Raw genomic sequence first — 20,041 nt, 5'->3', positions numbered from 1 at the left:
TAGAAATAGTCGTTTTCCCGATTTGACCATCTGGGGGAGGGGAGTGGGGGGCCGGTTAATTCGGAAAAAAATAGAAAAAATGAAGTATTTGTAACTTATGAACGGGTGATGGGATCTTAATGAAATTTGATGCATGGAATGATATTGTGTCTAAGAGCTCTTATTTTAAATCCCGACCGGATCTGATGACATTGGGGGGAGTCGGAGGGGGGAAACCTAAAATCTTGGAAAACACTTAGAGTGGAGGGATCGGGATGAAACTTGACGGGAACAATAAGCAAAGTCCCAGATACATGATTGGCATAATCGGAACGGATCCACTCTCTTTGGGTAGTTGGGGGGGGGGGGTAATTCTGAAAAATTTGAAGAAACGAGGTATTTTTAACTTACGAACGGGTGATCGGATCTCAATGAAATTTGATGTTTAGAAGGATATCGTGTCTTAGAGCTCTTATTTTAAATCCCGACCGGATCTGGTGACATTGGGGGGGGAGTTGGGACGGGGAAACCTAAAACTTGGAAAACACTTAGAGTGGAGGTATCGGGATGAAACTTGGTGGGAAAAAATAAAAACAAGTCCTAGATAGATGATTGACATAAACAGAACGGATCCGCTCTCTTTGGGGTAGTTGGGGGGGGGGGGTTATTTCTAAAAATTAGAAAAAACGAGGTATTTTTAACTTACGAACGGGTGATCGGATCTCAATGAAATTTGATATTTAGAAGGATATCGTGGCTCAGAGATCTTATTTTAAACCCGACCGGGTCTGGTGACATTAGGGGGGGGGTTGGGAGGGGAAACCTAAAACTTGGAAAACACTTAAGAGTGGAGGGATCGGGATGAAACTTGATGGGGAAAATAAGCACAAGTCCCAGATACATGATTGGCATAATCGGAACGGATCCGCTCTCTTTGGGGTAGTTGGGGGGTGGGGGTTATTCTGAAAAATTAGAAAAAAATGAGGTATTTTTAACTTACGAACGGGTGATCGGATCTCAATGAAATTTGATATTTGGAAGGATATCGTTCCTCAGAGCTCTTATTTTTAATCCCGACCGGATCTGGTGACATTGGGAGGGGGGTTGGGAGTGGGAAACCTAAAATCTTGGAAAAGACTTAGAGTGGAGGGATCGGCATGAAACTTGGTGGGAAAAATAAGCGCAAGTCCTAGATACATGATTGACAAAACCAGAACTTATCCGCTCTCTTTAGGGTAGTTGAGGGGGGGGGGGGTAATTATGAAAAATTAGAAAAAATGAGGTACTTTTAACTTACGAAAAAGTGATGGGATCTCAATGAAATTTTATATTTAGAAGGATATCGTGTCTCAAAGCTCTTATTTTAAATCCCGACCGGATCTGGTGACATTGGGGGTTGGGGTTGGGGTGGGGGAACCTAAAATAATGGAAAACGCTTAGATTGGAGGGATCGGGATGAAACTTGGTGGGAAAAATAAGCAGAAGTCTTAGATACGTGATTTACATAATTGGAACGGATCCGCTCTATTGGGGGAGGGGGTTAATTCTGAAAAATTAGAAAAATAGACGTATTTTTAACTTACGAAGGAGTGATCGGATCTTCATGAAACTTCATATTTAGAAGGACCTCGTAACTCAGATCTCTTTATTATAAATCTCAACCGGATCCAGCGTCATTGGGGGGGAGGGAACCAGAAATCTTAGAAAATACTTAAAGCGGAGATATCAGGATGAAACTAGATGGGAAGAATAGAAACCTGTCTAAGATACGTGACTGACATAACCGGACCGGATCTGCTCTCTTTGGTGGAGTGGGGGGGAGGGGGTAATTTTGAAAATTGAGGACGAAAGGGTGACCAGATCTTAATGAAATTTGATATTTAGAAGGATCTTTGCTTTAAAGCTCTAATTTTAAATTCCGACCAGATCCTGTGACATTCGGGGGAGTTGGAGGGGGAGATCGGAATTCTTGGAAAACGTGAAAATTGGGGCATTTTTATCTTACGAATAGGAGATCGGATCTTAATGAAATTTGATATTTAGAAGGAATTCATGTCTCAGAGGTCTTATTTCAAATCCCGACCAGATCTTTTGACATTGGGGGGAGTTGGAGGGGGAAATCTTGGAAAACACCTGGAGTTGAGGAATCGGGATGAAGCTTGGTGGATAGAATAAGCAAATGTCCTTGATACGTGATTGACGTAACCGTACCGGATCCGCTCTCTTTGGGGGAGTTGGGGGAGGGGTTCAGTGATTTAGCGAGTTTGGTGGTAGGCGTGTCAGGGAGCTGCACAAACTGACTTGATAAAGTCGTTTTCCCAGATTTCACCATCTGAGGGAAAGGAGAGGAAAAATTAGAAAAAATTAGGTATTTATAACTTGCGAGTGGATGATCGGATCTTAATGAATTTTGATATTTAGAAGGACATCGTGACCCAGAGCTTTTATTTTATATCCTGACCGGGGTTAAGCCTCTGATTTTCCTTTTAAATCAATCTATTGATTCTTAGAATTTTGTTAGAGCTCATACCATATGAGTTCTTGGCTCTTCTTGCCTCGTCACAAGTGTCATATGAGCTCTTAGCTCTTGTTTTTTTAAATTGATTTGACATTTCTAAGGAAGTTTAGAATTTTCGAATTGCAGAGTACTGTCAATTTGCATTACAGCCTACCAGTTTTCCTAACGAAAAAGAAAATCTTTTTCGGAAATGAAGAAGGCTCTGTTAGGTTACTCGAAAATAAGTTTCAAACATACCATGTCTGATGTTTATTAGGTAGTATCTGAAATGTGTAAAAATGGACTTTCTAAGAGCAAAAACGTTTTTAATTTTCAGCTCTCCTTTCTAGAGTAGTGTAATATGTAAATATCCCTTCAAAGGTGATAGATTTGCTGCTTTTCTGTCGATTGATCACCACACGGGAATAATAATACCTGTTTTCATTTACAAAGGAAATCGGCTTTCGCTGATTTCCACCACACTCAAGATCTTGTATCGCGACGAACACGAGAAAATAACCGGATGTCATGGTCTTTATACCAAACAATATTAGCTTTGGCTCAGTGGGAAACTACAATATAGCTATATTTTAATTAAATATTTAGTTGGTATTTTTGTTAGATTAGTTTAGGTTACTTATTATGTGGTCTGGATGGCCCCCTTCCATAATTATGTGTCGTAGTTTTCATAATCCTTCTGATAAATTATATTTTCATCATATTTTGTTTTATTTCATTAGCATTAACCGAACTTCATTTCTCGGCAGAACTTGAGAACAGTGGCTATGAGACACAAGTACCAAAACAACTCCCAATGCGGAGTTTTTTTTTCTTTTTTGGGTTGTTGTTTTGTTGGTGTTGTATCCTCGATGACGCGAGAATTTTAATTTGTGTTTTATTGTCGGGTGATGTGGGGGTCGCTGTTTCGTGGGGACTGCCGGTGAGTTGATTTCTTTTCCTTATATACTTATATTTAGATGTTGGTTAGTATGTTTATGACAAGTTTTATGATTCTTTATTTATTGTATTGCGTTTCCCAAGTACAGGGTCATTGAGCCCTTTGGGATATTGTTTTTTTTATTGTTATTTTATGAAAATAAATAGAACTTGAAACTTGAACCTGCTCCAAAACCATTATGTTCTTGGGCCGAAAATCATTTTCATTCGACCATTTGTGCCAGAAAAATTAAAATTAAGACTTAGCTTAAAGCAATTCATGATCAAGCGTCATTCAACAACTTTCAGATACCCGAAGCCTTATGTAAAACAGGTAAGATCCACCACAAGAAACTCTTCTACCGTAGCATTAGCTGTTTTGTTTTTATGGCACTTGGTATTAACCAAGTGACATGTAGCGATCCCAAATTCTGTCGGTCTGTATGTCCCGGTTTTGCTACTTTAGGCACTTCCAGGTAAGCTAGGACGATGATATTTGGCAGGCGTATCAGGGAGCGGACGAGATTAAATTAGAAATAGTCGTTTTCCCGATTTGACCATCTGGGGGGAGTGGAGGGCCGATTAATTCGGAAAAGATGAAGTATTTTTAACTTACGAAAGGGTGATGGGATCTTAATGAAATTTGATGTTTGGAAGGATATTGTGTCTCCGAGTTCTTATTTTAAATCCCGGCCGGATCTGGTGACATTGAGGGGAATTGGAGGGGGACCTAAAATCTTGGAAAACGCTTAGAGTGGAGGGATCGGGATGAAACTTGGTGGGGAAAAATAAGCAGAAGTCCTAGATACGTGAATGACATAACCGGAACGGATCCGCTTTCTTTGGGGGGTTAGGGGGAGGGTTAATCTGAAAAATTAGAAAAAATGAGGCATTTTTAACTTACGAAGGAGTGGTCGGATCTTAATGAATTTGATGTTTGGAAAGATATTGTGTCTCGGAGCTCTTACTTTAAATCCCGATCGGATCCGGTGACATTGGGGGGAGTTGGTGGGGGGACCTAAAATCTTGGAAAACGCTTAGAGTGGAGGGATCAGGATGAAACTTGGTAGTAAAAATAATCATAAGTCCTAGATATGTGATTGACATAACCGCAACGGATCCACTCTCTTCGGGGGAGTTGGGGGGAGGATGGTTGATTCTGAAAAATAAAAAAAATTAGGTATTTTTAACTTACGAAGGACTGATCAGATCTTAATGAAATTTGTTGTTTGGAAGGATATCGTGTCTCGGAGCTCTTATTTTAAATCCCGACAGGATCTGGTAACATTGGGGGAGTTGGGGGGACCTGAAATCTTGGAAAACGCTTAGAGTGGAGGGATCGGAATTAAACTTGATGGGAAAAATAATTATAAGTCTTAGATACGTGATTGACATAACCAGAACGGATCCGCTCTCTTTGGGGGAGTTTAGGGCGGTGGAGAGGGTTAATTCCGAAAAATTAGAAAAATGAGGTATTTTTAACTTACGAAGCAGTGATCGGATCTTAATGAAATTTGATGTTTGGAAGGATATCATGTCTCCGGTGAAGGAGAAGTTGGGGGGGGACCTAAAATCTTGGAAAACGCTTAGAGTGGAGGGATCGGGATGAAACTTGGTGGGAAAAATAAGCAGAAGTCCTAGATACGTGAATGACATAACCAGAACGGATCCACTCTATTTGGGGGAGTTGGGGGGAGGATGGTTGATTCTGAAAAATAAAAAAAATTAGGTATTTTTAACTTACGAAGCAGTGATCGGATCTTAATGAAATTTGATGCTTGGAAGGATATCATGTCTCCGGTGAAGGAGAAGTTGGGAGGGGGACCTAAAATCTTGGAAAACGCTTAGAGTGGAGGGATCGGGATGAAACTTGGTGGGAAAAATAAGCAGAAGTCCTAGATACGTGAATGACATAACCGGAACGGATCCGCTTTCTTTGGGGGGTTAGGGGGGAGGGTTAATCTGAAAAATTAGAAAAAATGAGGCATTTTTAACTTACGAAGGAGTGGTCGGATCTTAATGAATTTGATGTTTGGAAGGATATTGTGTCTCGGAGCTCTTACTTTAAATCCCGATCGGATCCGGTGACATTGGGGGGAGTTGGTGGGGGGACCTAAAATCTTGGAAAACGCTTAGAGTGGAGGGATCAGGATGAAACTTGGTAGTAAAAATAATCATAAGTCCTAGATACGTGATTGACATAACCGCAACGGATCCACTCTCTTCGGGGGAGTTGGGGGGAGGATGGTTGATTCTGAAAAATAAAAAAAATTAGGTATTTTTAACTTACGAAGGAGTGATCAGATCTTAATGAAATTTGTTGTTTGGAAGGATATCGTGTCTCGGAGCTCTTATTTTAAATCCCGACAGGATCTGGTAACATTGGGGGAGTTGGGGGGACCTGAAATCTTGGAAAACGCTTAGAGTGGAGGGATCGGAATTAAACTTGATGGGAAAAATAATTATAAGTCTTAGATACGAGATTGACATAACCAGAACGGATCCGCTCTCTTTGGGGGAGTTTAGGGGGGGTGGAGAGGGTTAATTCCGAAAAATTAGAAAAATGAGGTATTTTTAACTTACGAAGCAGTGATCGGATCTTAATGAAATTTGATGTTTGGAAGGATATCATGTCTCCGGTGAAGGAGAAGTTGGGGGGGACCTAAAATCTTGGAAAACGCTTAGAGTGGAGGGATCGGGATGAAACTTAGTAGAAAAAATAAGCCCAAGTCCTAGATACGGGACTGACATACCCGGAACGGATCTGCTCTCTTTGGGGGAGTTGGGGGGAGGGTTGATTCTAAAAAAATTGAAGGATCTTGTGCTTTAGAACTCTCATTTTAAATCCCGACCAGATCCGGTGACATTGATGAGAGTTGGAGGGGGAAACCGGAATTCTTGGAAAACGTGAACATCTAGGTATCTTACGAATGGGTGATCGGATCTTAATGAATTTTGATATTTAGAAGGACCTCGTAACTCAGAGCACTTATTTTAAATCCCGACCGGCATTAAGCCTCTGATTTTCCTTTTAAAGCAATCTATTAATTCTTAGAATTTTGCTAGAGCTCATACCATATGAGTTCTCGGCTCTTCCGACCTCGTCACAAGTGCCATATGAGCTCTTAGCTCTTGTTTTCTTTGTAGATTATAATTACGTAGTAGAATAGAGCAAACTTAAATTACGTTCTAAGTGATCAAACTTGCATAGGGCGGCCAATTTGGTGAACCATTCCCACTGTCATCCGATACCTACAGCGTTGCCTATAGCAAAGATCCATAAGGCTTCAATGTACTCCTATTTATTTATTTCCTTTTCCAGAGCCACTTCACATGAAAGGGGTGGTCGTATAAACTAAGGAGGGGGCTCATTCGATTGAAAATTGAAAGTTCTAGTGCCTTTTGAAAGTACCAAGGACATAAGAAAAGGAAAACAATTTTGCCCCTTAGGTCTGTTCATTCCTAAAACCCGGAATTTTCTAGGTTTGTTATTTTGGCTGTTGCAGACAACTATTAAGATCTTCCTTATTGCGTAAATTCTCTTATTTATTGCCAAATTGAATTAAGAAAAGAGACAAGCGGAGACTTTTCCTGTTTACACAAAAAGCCAAACTGAACCTTTGTATGGCCCAACTTACGTCCATCATAAACAGAGTTGCCACGGAAAGCTAAGTATAGACTGGACATTTGGAGTAAGTGACTGAGAATCCCCAAGTAAAGGGAAAAACACTTACTTGTCAGTACTCTACCTATATTTTGTAAACAAATCAAACTTCTTTCAACGATGCCTCGCTTCCAGATTGAATTATAGCATAGCTTTTTCATAGATATACAATTTTGGCTAAGGATTTAGTCATTTGGAACTTAAAATGGTTTGAAAAAGCAGCCATAAGGATATGTAAGCAGATTACAGATTATCTTGAAGGAAGTGAAGGGTTTAGCGGGAAGAATTGCCTCAGAGGTGTGCCCATTCAATAATCAAACTTGATTGGGATCATTATATGACTATCGACAAACAGTTGGATTGTGGATACTGTGAAAAGATCTGTTTAGTCATTGCACATAAATTTTAAACTGCAGTCACAATGAAACGATAGAATGGAAAAAAAGGGTATAGGCCCCTCTAGGAATACCACGAAAAGTATAACAGAAAGCTGTTCTTGATCCATTCAAGCATATACAGTCTTAAGTGAAGATTCTAAGCAGACTAATTGATTTCATTATCTTTCTTGTTCTCATATAGCTATATACAGGCACACGGGAAGGGGTTCTTCAGAGCCAGGACCCTGAGGGATTTCCAGATTCTTCCAACTTCCCCTTACTATCTATTTAATCACTAATCGGTCATTTTATTCATATATTAGAAAATTTACTAACAAGCACTGCTGCCGTTTGATTGAGCCCAGAAGCTTAGCTTGTTTAGAGCTAATATACTATAAACACAATAAACAACACATACCAAAAACAAAATGAATATACATTATAATTTAGCACACCAATTTTCTAGGGTTTTGACAAAATCTACATAAACATCTGCGTACGTGCCTCGTTTTATAAGTTACGTTTCTATAACATAAAATGAACCTCAAAGTAAATTTTAAAAGAATTAAAGAACAAAAGTTAAGAGGGTAAGGTTAATCATTCTAACTTCATTAGACTTTCAAAAATTCGAACTTTTCAAACTATATAGTAAGTAGCTTATTGAAAAAAACAACAAAAAAACATAAAATTGTGAGGCCGAATAATAAATCCGTCTTAAATCCCATACAGAAACTGACAGTTTGGCCATGCATTTTAAACACAAATATACAACACTGAATACTTTTTTTTTTTAGGAAAAAAAAGTCTATCAATTCATTAAACTGTGAATATTTGGATAGAATTGACAATAATACAGGATATATAAACCTATTGAAAGCATGTTTGAAGCTAGCCTAAGTGAGAAACAATTCGAAAAAATCTTACTTTCCGACCAGAACTGTGTAAATCATTACGCCAAGGGCCCAGACGTCAGCAGGGCGTCCAGCAAAAGAGCCTCCACGCGCACAAAATATTGCTTCCGGTGCCATATAAGCCGGATAGCCAATCCTACGATAGGAGCGGACATCTTCGACAGATGACAATAGTGTTGCATCTTCCAGAGTTTCCAAGACGACTTTAGTTCTGCAGATATTAAACATTTTTGAGGATTAATTACACATTTAATGTTTAAAGTAGAAGCTCATGACTCCCAATCTAAGGGAATAATGATCTTAGTTTTGCCACTACTTAAACTGAACACTGAGGCGACTTGTGTTACATCGTTGATGATAACCAACGACGTAATAACGGATGGTTTTACCTTTAAGGTTACAAATGTAACGCCAAATACTGACCCTAGACCCTTATGCTGTGACCAACTGGGGCCTATCTTGTTTCCTAAATATAAAAAAAACATCTCCCTTCAGAATAACGAGTTTACGATTCAACATTCTCAGGCAAAGACTTAAGTTCTTGCTAATACTTTTGCCGTGTTTTGAAGTCTTGAACACGGCAAAGAACTCTGACTTTCCTCATCGCACAGAAAAAGACCTCGACCGCGTCAACCACTCTGTTCCAAAAGTCCAGTGGCCTCTAAAGGACCTTAATGTAGCCAAATCTTCTGGCTGATAACATACCAAATTTTGTCCTCAAGGGCATTAGTGCTGAACTAGTCAGCTCCCTGCCATCACTCCCCAGGCTCTGCTTTAACTCCAGATCCTTCCCGATGGTGTGGAAGTCGACCACGTCATTCTTGTTCCTAAGCCAGAAAGCAACCCTACCCATACTGGTTCATATAGGACTATACGCCTCCCCTCTTGTATTGGTAAGATTGGTAAGATTTATATTGGTAAAATTGGGAAGTCAAATCTATAAAATAATCTTCACTGGAATAAACTTGAAAATGTACGTTTTTAGAGAGCGGTTGTTGCGGATAAGATTGTTCGTAGTAGCCTAACCATTTTTTACACTCACATCCACACAATCTGCATTGAAAAGATTTAGAGATGAGTTGACTGAAGGATGAGATTCGTTTTGTAGTAGATATGCCATTTCTAGGAAAAGAAATCTTTTTCGATTTAGCAATTTTTACTTTTGGTTTCTTCTTTGAGAAGAGCGATGTTTTACATCTCCAATAAAATTATTTACATATAACTGGAATTAAATAACCTCATTAGAGATAAGCTGTATGGGCTCCGCCGTAACCGCTCGATACTTTGCTACGTGAATACGAAGCATCAGGAAGAGTGAACTTCCCACCCCAGGATATGAAATTAGGACGTGCGTGTAACTGAGCCCTCGTGTAACTGAAACCATGTTAACTGAATCCCCGTGCAACTCAACCTTCGTGCAACTCAACCCCATTTAACTGAAACCTCGTTCACCAGAACCACCATCTTAATTCAACTCCCCTGTTTTGCTCAACTCAACCAAAGATCTAAGAATAAGTATAGACTAGCGCCGACTGATAGCTCAAAATTTGCTTTTCGCTTCGTTCGCAGTTTCTAACTTATTTTATCCATCTGACTAACCCCAAAACGTTTCGAAATTGAAAGAAACTTTCAGGAATAGGTCTATTGCCAGAATTCTGGCCCGATTTTTCTTTTTTTAATTGCAAATTATCAGCATTTACGGTAGACCTATCTTTTCCTATGCTTTTGCTTGGATTTATCGGCAATCTTTATTCCGCTCATTTTAAATCTCAATCAACTTTAAATATTGTCGCGTGCTTTCACGTTTTGAGGTTTGTTATAGAATTCTAAGTAGTGCATATGCAGTAATTTTCAATGCTCCTCCATCAAAGAGGGTGAGATAGAACCGCCTTTAAAGTAAATTCCGTGGTTTGTGTTATAGCTCAGATTTTCAGGGCTCATTAACAAGAGGAGAAACACCAAGGGAAACAAGTTTCAACGATTTCCAGGCATGGGATGGGAGTCATTAAACTCCTCCAACTTTCCTTGTTAGAACATGGCTATTTTGCCAGGACCGATGCCAATACATGATTTGGGGTTGCGTCTTTTACTTGTAATCAGCCCATGGCTTCGTGTAAAAGCAATTCATTTTTATTCTATTAAATATTAATTTAAAAAATAAAAACACTTTCAAAAAAAGAGACCTGAATGAAAGCTGAGTTGCATAGGGTTCCGTTGAATGGGGTTGAATTGCATGGATGTTGAGTTCCACGAGGATACAGTTGCACGAGGGTTGAGTTGTAGGGTTCAGTTATTTGGAGTTGAGTTGAACAGGGATTCAGTTGCACCAGGGTTCAGTTACATGATTATTGAGTTGTAGGGAGGTTGAGTTACATGAGCGTTTAGTTGCACGAGGACGCAGTTGCACGGGGTTTAGTTATACGAGGGGTCAGTTGCAATGGAACAAATTCCAATGAATTCACGACTAAGGAACTACTTATCTCTCGATCGAAGGTCTCGCGTCGACATCCCGACTTTATCTTCAAAAATGAAGCTTTGATAATAATTTATTAATAAACGACTATCACAAGCTAAAAAAAAAAAAAAAAAAAAAAAAAAAAAAAAAAAAAAAAAAAAAAAAAAAAAAAAAAAAAAGCCAAATATGGTTTCAAGTTAAAAAATCTTAAAATCAAAACAACAACCATAAGTCTAAAGCGAGTCAAAAATTAGTGAAGTAACAATAGACAGTCTAACTAAAAAAAAAGGCTTGAGTCAAATAACAAAAATAAATAGTATAACTAAAAAAAAGCCGTATAACAGCTGGCAATAATTTTTGTGACAATTAATTAACAAAAAAACAAACTAACGGCTTTTAACGAACAACCATCTTACCATCCATCACCATGCAACAATCAGAAACAGCGGTACCAAAGATACATTCTACAACTACTAACAACTCACCACAGCACCAAGCATCCTGAGGCCAACACAGCTACGCACGCTCCTCCTCCATCCTAATCTATTCAAAGCCTAACTCTTTATATCCTCCCAGGAAGTTCCCATTTCCTTAAATTTTTCGGAATTTGTCGGTTATATAATACACACCCGAGAAGCGAAGTTTTGTTGATGCTAATGAAATAAAACAAAATATGATCAAAATATAATAGTTTAGGAACAAATTTGGGCTATATATTTGCACATTAGCAGGTATGGGGGGGGGGGTAAAACATACCAAATACATAACCTGACCTAACCAAAATACCAACTAAATACTTGAACAAAATATAGCTACAATTTATTTTCCAACCAAGCCAAAGCTAATCGTCTCGTATAAAGAAGTTGCAGTTTCTTGTCTCATGTTCACATCATTCGCGATCGAAATTCTCGAGTGTGTATTATATAACCGACCAGCACGAATCTTTCCTTAGAACATCCTCCCACCCCAACCGCGGATGACCTGCTTTCCGTTTAGCCCTAGATGGTTGGCCGAAAAGGACAATCTTCGACAATCTGTCATCCTTCACCCGCAGAACATGCCCAAGTCATCTCAACCTTTCTCTCATTATAGCACTGAAGAGCGAGATTGAACCAAAATTTTCATACAGCCTATTGTTTGAAATACGGTCAGTCAGCCAGAGCCGGGTACCCAGAACAATCCGTAGGCAATTTTTCTGGAAAACATTTAGCAAATCTTCATCCGTTTTTCGGAGCGTCTATACTTCAGAACCATATTTGACCACTGTCATCACTGTAGCTTCCAATATTCTAATCTCGGTTTGCAGACTTATCTTCCTATTCTTCAAATTTTTTTTTATATGTGAAAAACAACCTGGGCCTTGGCTATTCTATTTTTAACATCTTCACTGCTCCAACCGTCTTTATTAATAATGCTACCAAGATAAGTGAAGCTGTCCACTTGATCAATATTTTCGTTACCTAACGTCATCTTTTCATCGTCACTTATTCCTAGCTTTGGCGACTTATTCTTCTTAACATTAATTTACATTATATTCATTAATTTTCAAGGATAGACCCAGAGTCTAAATAATAGCCTATATTTTCTTTAAGTGGGTTACTTCTACAACTTCAAACATATTTATCTTCACTATGCACTAGACGTTTAAATTAGGGAGAGTACGAATTGACCTCCTATATTTTGATATGTACGTTTTTGTGGTATCTTCATCTAAAAAACATTGAAAAATCCCCCCCCCCTACATTTTTGTGAATTGGCGCAACTGTTTTGGTCCCATTTGACTTTCGTCCCTAATATACAACAATAAATATTCGAACAATAAACCAAATTTTTGCAATTAAAATTTTTCATTGCGCAATCACAAATGCTGAATTAGATGCAGATGTTTCAAAATCATTCGCCGGTTGCACAATGTTTCGCAAGCGGGTATCCTATGTATACTCAATAGACAAAAAAAAGCAAGCTCGCTATTGCGAAAGCAAAACTTGTTTCGTTTTAGTTTCCTGTCTTGGCCTTAGTGTATAATCGTTACAATAAAAGTTTATAAGTACAAAAAATGCCCGTAAGCTTGCTCAAATAAAACCAAACTAACTTCATTTATATTATTATTAGTTTTCACAAGACCTGCCAACGGCTAAAGAGCACCCCAACATTGATTTTAGGCGAAGATAATAGAACACACGGGAGTAAATAAGGCATAGGGAGTGAACATGTAGATGCATAGAAGTTGACTTGAGAAGAAACTTATAGGTACAATAAATAATCGAAAATGTTCAGCAATAAATCACACTCACTTTGACCAATCAAAAGACTGTGGGAAAACTGACAATAGGACATTGTTAAGAGTCCAGAGAAATCTTTAAATTAAGAAGAATTAGAAAAAATGAGGTATTTTTTGCTTATGAATGGGTGATCGGATCTTAATGAATTTTGATTTTTAGAAGGACCTCGTGTCTCAGAGCTCTTATTTGAAACCCCGACCGGCATTAAGCCTCTGATTTTTCCTTTTAAATCAATCTATTGATTCTTATAATTTTCCTAGAGCTCATGCCATATAAACTCTTGGCTTTTCCTACCTCGTCACAAGTGCCATATGATCTCTTGGCTCTTGTTTTTTTTTGTTTTTTTTTGCAATAGCAAAAATATTCAGTCATTTTTTTTACTTGTTTACTTTTTACCAGTTTACTTGTTCTTTTTTTAAGACTTGATACCGAAGTGGTAAATATACTTGCCTGTGGCAACTTAGGTTCCAACCTGAGATAAAACAAGTTTTTAAGAAAATCGAAATGGAATTCAAAATCAAAGTGGTTTTAATTGGAAATCGAGAGGGCATAGTAGTTAGAAATTTGAAGTGTATAAATTTTTGCAAAAGAATAAATACAATTCCCTGACTAATAAAATCGGAAGACAAAAGATCGAAAACAATAACCTATGAATATAGACTAAATGAAAACGAGAGGCGCAAAACGGATTGGACTTTACATAACTTGATCATTTTAACTTGTATTCCTCGACTCACCCACTTTTTTCATTAATGCGTTTATAACTTAGATCAATTTGTTATCTGTTATGTGAAGCCCAATCCAATTTGCATTCCTGTTCTGTGCTTATTTCATAGATTACATAAAAAAAACTAGTTTTTTTAACTGAAAGTAAGGAGCGACATTAAAACTTAAAACGAACAGAAATTACTCCGTATATGAAATGGGTTGTCCCCTCCGCAATCCCTCGCTCTTTACGCTAAGCTTTTAATTGTATTAAAAAGCAGAATTGTGGCAAAGAGTCAAACTTTAGCGTAAAGAGCGAGGGATTGCGGAGGGGACAACCCATTTCATATACGGAGTAATTTCTGTTCGTTTTAAGTTTTAATGTCGCTCCTTACTTTCAGTTAAAAAAACTAGTTTTTTTATGTAATTTCTGAACGTTTTTGAATTAATGCATGTTTGATTTTGGCTCTCCACACATAAATTATTAAAATGAAATTTGCATATTAATTCCTTTTTTGGCTAAATGGCTTTCTCTTAGTTTTGATCAGACGATTTTGAGAAATAAGGGATGGGAAAGGAGGCCTAGTTGCCATGCAATTTTTCGGTTACATAAAAAGGCAACTATAAATTTTTATTTTTAACGAATTTTTCTATTAGTAAAAAATATACGTAACTTAAGAATTATCTTACGTAACAAACTTTTATATTCTTTAATTTTTATTATGTATATGAGAGGGTTTGTACCCTCGTTAATACCTCGTTCTTTACACTAAATCGCAAGTTTTGTCCCAATTCTTTAAGAATGACCCCTGAATCAGAAAGGCCGTAGAATGAATAGTTGAAATTACTAAAAATACTATAGCATAAAGAGCGAGGTATTTATCTCCTCCTAAATACCTCGCTCATTATGCTAAAGTATTTTTAGAACCCATCACATGCGTAATAATCTCTGTTCGTTTTAAGTTTCAATGCTACTCTTTACTTTCAATTGAAAAAAAAATTTTCATGTTTATTTTTTCATTGTTTTTTTATAGTAATTTTAGAAAATCCTGCGCCCTTTTCATTGAATTTCTGTTCCCCCATGACACATTTCTCCATGGAAAGATCCTCCCACATAGCCCCCTCCCCTCAACCCCACCCCCAAAACCAAAAAAAAATCCCCTGAAACCGACTGTACACTTCTCAATAACCATTATTATATGTAAACACTGGTCGAAGTTTGTAAGTTGCAGCCCCACCCCCAGGGACTTTGGGGGAGTAAGTCATTCCCAAAGACATAGTTATTATGGTTTTTGACTATGCGGAACAAAATGGCTATCTCAAAATTTTGATCTGTTGACTTCGGAGAAAAAAAAGCGTGGGAGGGGGCCTAGGTGCCCTCCAATTTTTTTGGTCACTTAAAAAGGGCACTAGAACTTTTCATTTCCGTTAGAATGAGCCCTCTTGCGACATTCTAGGACCACTTGGTCGATACGATGACCCCTGGGGAAAAAAAAAAAACAAAAAACAAACAAACAAATAATTGTCTTCTGGCAAAAAATTCAAAATTCCACATTTTTGTAGATAGGAGCTTGAAACTTCTACGGTAGGGTTCTCTGATACGCTGAATCTGATGGTGTCATTTTCGTTAACATCCTACGACTTTTAGGGGGTGTTTCCCCCTATTTTCCTAAATAAGGCAAATTTTCTCAGGCTCGTAACTTTTGATGGGTAAGACTAAACTTGATGAAACTTATATATTTAAAATCAGCATTAAAATGCGATTCTTTTGATGTAGCTATTGATATCAAAATTCCATTTTTTAGAGTTTTGGTTACTATTGAGCCGGATCGCTCCTTACTACAGTTCGTTACCACGAACTGTTTGATCCTGGAAAAAAAATAATCTTCTTCTTTTCAGTCCATTTTGAAAATGAGTTAAATCATTATATTTCTATAGGCCTCATGTACAAGTTTTTCCTTATTTGTATGGAAATGTTTCACCGAGTGACGGCATATGTCCTTTTTGTTTATCAATTTTTGTCCATATGGGTATATTATGGCTTAAAATACGCGCAATCTTGTCGTACCATTGCTCATTGAATGGTGCAAGCACGATTTTCTTCTTTTTTTTTTAGGGGAGAGAAAGTTCAAAAACAAAACAAAAAAATGCAAACGAGTTATACGCAAAACACAAAATATACGAATAACCATAAAAATATAAAGATCAAAGAGTGGACACCAAGGCCCTCCCCACATTCCTGATTTTGTGTCCGGAATTGGACCTCCTCCCTCACAGAGCAGCATCTGAATCCTTGTCACGGGTATCACGGGCCTGGCTCCTAGTCACAAGCATCAAACGGTTCGGGGTAACGAATTGTAAGTAAGGAGCGAACCGGCTCAATAGTAACCGAAACTCTAAAACGAAATTTTGATACCAATAGATACATCAAAAGAATCGGATTTTTATGCTTATTTCAAATATATAGGTTTCATTAAGTTTAGTCTTACTCATCAAAAGTTGCGAGCCTGAGAATATTTGCCTTATTTTCGAAAAAATATGGGAAACACACCCCTAAAAGTCTTAAAATCTTAATGAAAATAACACCATCAGATTAAGCGTATGATAGAACCATACTGTAGAAGTTTCAAGCGCTCCTATCGGCAAAAATGTGGAATTTATTTTTTTTTGCCAGAAGGAAGGTCACGGACGCGCGTTTTTCTTTTTGTTTTTTTTTTCAGGGGTGATCTCATCAACCCTAGCAGTCCTATAATATCGCGAGAGGGCTCATTCAAACGAAAATTAAAAGTTCTAGTGCCCTTTTTAAGTGACCGGAAAATCGGAGGGCAACTAGGCCCCCTCCCACGCTTATTTTTTCCCAAAATCACAAGATCTAAATTTTGAGATAGCCGTTTTATTCAGTATAGTTGAAAAATCCAATAACTATGTCTTTGAAGATGACTTAATCCCCCAGAGTCCCCAGGGGAAGCGCTGCAAGTTGTGAACTTTGCCCATTGTTTACATATAGTATAGGTTATTGTGAAGTATACAGACGTTTTTAGGGGGATTTTCTGATGGGAAGTCGGTGGTTACATGGGATGATCTTTCTGTGGAGGAATTTTTGATGGGAGAAGGGAATTTTCATGAAGGGGGCGTCAGATTTCCCAGCATTATTTAGAAAACGATCAGAAATTAAATAAAAAAACAAGTTTTTTCAACCGAAAATAAGGAGCACCATTAAAACATAAAACGAACAAAAACTATTACGTATATGAGGGAGTTCACCCCCTCGTCAAAATATCGCTCTTTACACAAATTTTTTTGTGCTTTCAAAAGAGCTATTTATTCTAACTAAACGGCATTTGTGATTCAGGGATCATTCCCAAGGAATTGGAATAAAATTCTAACTTGAGCGCAAAGAGCGAGGTATAAACGAGGGGGCAAAATCCCTCATATACGTAATCGTTTCTGTTCGTTTTAAGTTTTAATGTTGCTCTTTACTTTCAGTTGAAAAAACTTGTTTTTTTATTTAATTATTCTTAAAATCATCCCGGGACACTTCCTTCGAAATATGTTCGATTTATCTTTTACTTAATAGAAATGAATCTTCAGTTACATGTTTATAGTATTTGGTATTTAAAATTTGAGTGCTAGTTTATCGTATTTCTGCTACAACTTTGCCAAAACCACAAGAATTTTAGCCAAGCGTCGTTTATTTCAAATCGGTGAACACGACAGCTTCGAAAAAAAAACCTGCAAAACAGATGGGAGCAACAAAGGTAGCCAAAACTATCGAAGGAGCAGGTGCATGAAATTATTTGGGATAAAAGGTGGGGGAAATTTGAGTTTTTATTTACCTCCCGAACAATTTGGTTTTCCCATTGTGTGAGGTGCAAAACGGTGGTTACAGACACTTAGGCAGTACAGATGTAGCAGTTATGGATTTTATTTTTAAAAATGAGAACTTCAATCGCTTTGTCGTGGAAGCATGAACTATGAAATTTTGCTATAGTAGCCCAAAGATGTGAAATGAAAAGCAGCAAAAAAAAAAAAACACGTAGAAAATTAGTTTCCATAACATACAACGTGATGCGCACTAAGCATCCGAGATATTGTTTGTCTGTCTCAAGGCACATTGGTAATATATTGCTACCCGTCCAACTAGTTTGCAAAACGAAAATTCTGAGTCTGTTTTGGTTTTGTCACACCATTATTTGTATCCAAGTGATGCTTGGAATGAGGGAAATGTTTCGTAACGAGAGAGGATGTGACTAGTTCAAGTTTTATCCGGATTTTTAACAGTAGACTGCTTGAAAAAAGACAAGTTATATTGCTAAAGCATATTCTGGGTATTGTGAAATTACTTGTTACACTTTAAGCATTCAAAACGTATATAGAAGATATGCTTTAAGAGTAGCGGCCACTATTCCTCAAGGATAGATATTTCAACACGGGCTCAGACCAAATTTTACTAAGAGGGGGAGGAGGCGATACTACAAAAAGATCTGGTACCTGTATTATACCAAACACACCCAAGAAGTGAAGTTAGACTAATCCTAATTGAACAATTCTTGCTTCATAATATGAAGAATAATTGTAGCTAATACATTTTGCATGCAGACTCGCTATACTTTACCTCCAACCTTTCCCCTCCTAATGTACAAATATATAGCCCAAATTGTATACTTTCAATGCATTTGTGTCACCCGTAACTAGTACATGGATTGAAACAAGAGACGCATTGCAAGCAGGGCTGCAAGATGGGCTGTTTTAGCCGTCAGGGGCGGGTTGGATTTTGGAGTGGGTGTGTTGCGGGAGCTACGAGCTTTTTTATGGCACTTGGTATTAACCAAGTGACATATAGCGATCGCAAACTCTGTCGGTCTGTCTATCCCGGCTTTTCTACTTTAGGCACTTCCAGGTAAGCTCGGACGATGAAATTTGGCAGGCGTATCAAGGACCGGACCAGATTAAATTAGAAATAGTCGTTTTCGCGATTTGACCATCTGGGAACGAGTGGAGGGGTTGGTTAATTTGGAAAAAATAGAAAAAATGAAGTATTTTTAACTTACGAACGGGTTATGGGATCTTAATGAAATTTGACGCTTGGAAGGATATAGTGTCTCAGAGCTCTTGTTTTAAATCCCGACTGGATCCGGTGACTTTGGGGGGAATTGAGGAGGGAACCTAAAATCTCAGGAAACGCTCAGAGTTGAGAGATCGGGATGAAACTTGGAGGGAAAATAAGCACAAGTCCTAGATACGGGATTGACATAACCGGAACGGATCTGCTCTCTTTGGGGGAGTTGGGGGAGGGTTAATTCTGAAAAATTAAAAAATGAGGTATTTTTGACTTACGAAAGAGTGATCGTATCTTAATGAAATTTCATATTTAGAAGGACCTCGAAACTCAGATCTCTTATTTTAAATCCCGACCGGATCCAGTGTCATTTGGGGGGGGGGCAGAAATCAAGGAAAATACTTAAAGCGGAGATATCAGGATGAAACTTGGTGGAGAGAATAAGCACAAGTCCGAGATAGGTGACTGACATAACCGGATCCGATGCACTCTGTTTGGTGGAGATGGGGGGGGGGTAATTCGGAAAAATTAGAAAAAATGAGGAATTTGTAACTTACGAATGGGAGATCAGATCTTAATAAAATTTGATATCTAGAAGGATCGTGTGGTTTAGAACTCTCATTTTAAATCTCGACCAGATCCGGTGACATTGAAGGGAGTTGGAGAAGGAAACCGTAATTCTTGGAAAACGTGAAAATCGAGGTATCTTACGAATGGGTGATCGGATCTTAATGAAACTTGATATATAGAAGAATCTTATGTCTCAGATGCTCCATTTTCAATTCGAATCGGATCCGGGGACATAGAGGGCTGGAGGATCCCCAGCTCCCTCTTTGAGGGAGCTGGGGATTGTTAATTTGGAAAAAGAGAAAAATTGAGGTATTTTTAACTTGAGAACGGGTGACCTGATCTTAATGAAATTTGATATTTAGAAGGACCTCATGTCTCAGAACTCTTATTTCAAATCCCGACCAGATCTTTTGACATTTAGGGGAGTTGGAGGGGGAAACCGGAAATCTTGGAAAACGCTTATAAATGTCGTAGATACGTGATTGATGTAACCGGACTGGATCCGCTCTCCTTGGTGGAGTTAGGTGATGGGGTTCAGTGCTTTGGCAAGTTTGGTGCTTCTGGGCGTGCTAGGATGATGAAAATTGGTAGGCGTGTCAGGGAGCT

At 38.1% G+C, this 20,041-nt stretch overlaps 1 protein-coding gene across 2 annotated transcripts in view; it reads right to left on the bottom strand.

Moving 5' to 3' along the window:
- The window catches only part of LOC136032015 (tribbles homolog 3-like), an 86,086-nt gene that overhangs the window by 15,921 nt on the left and 50,124 nt on the right, over nucleotides 1-20,041 (bottom strand). For both annotated transcript variants that reach the window (XM_065712086.1, XM_065712085.1), the window contains exon 4: nucleotides 8,378-8,575. In XM_065712086.1, the coding sequence (XP_065568158.1) occupies nucleotides 8,378-8,575 (198 nt within the window). The remainder of the gene's footprint in view (nucleotides 1-8,377; nucleotides 8,576-20,041) is intronic.

This window comes from Artemia franciscana, chromosome 10 (assembly GCF_032884065.1).
Source record: "Artemia franciscana chromosome 10, ASM3288406v1, whole genome shotgun sequence".
NCBI lineage: Eukaryota > Metazoa > Arthropoda > Branchiopoda > Anostraca > Artemiidae > Artemia > Artemia franciscana.
The sequence above is the reverse complement of the archived record's forward strand: the minus strand, read 5'-3'. Positions and strand labels throughout refer to the sequence as shown.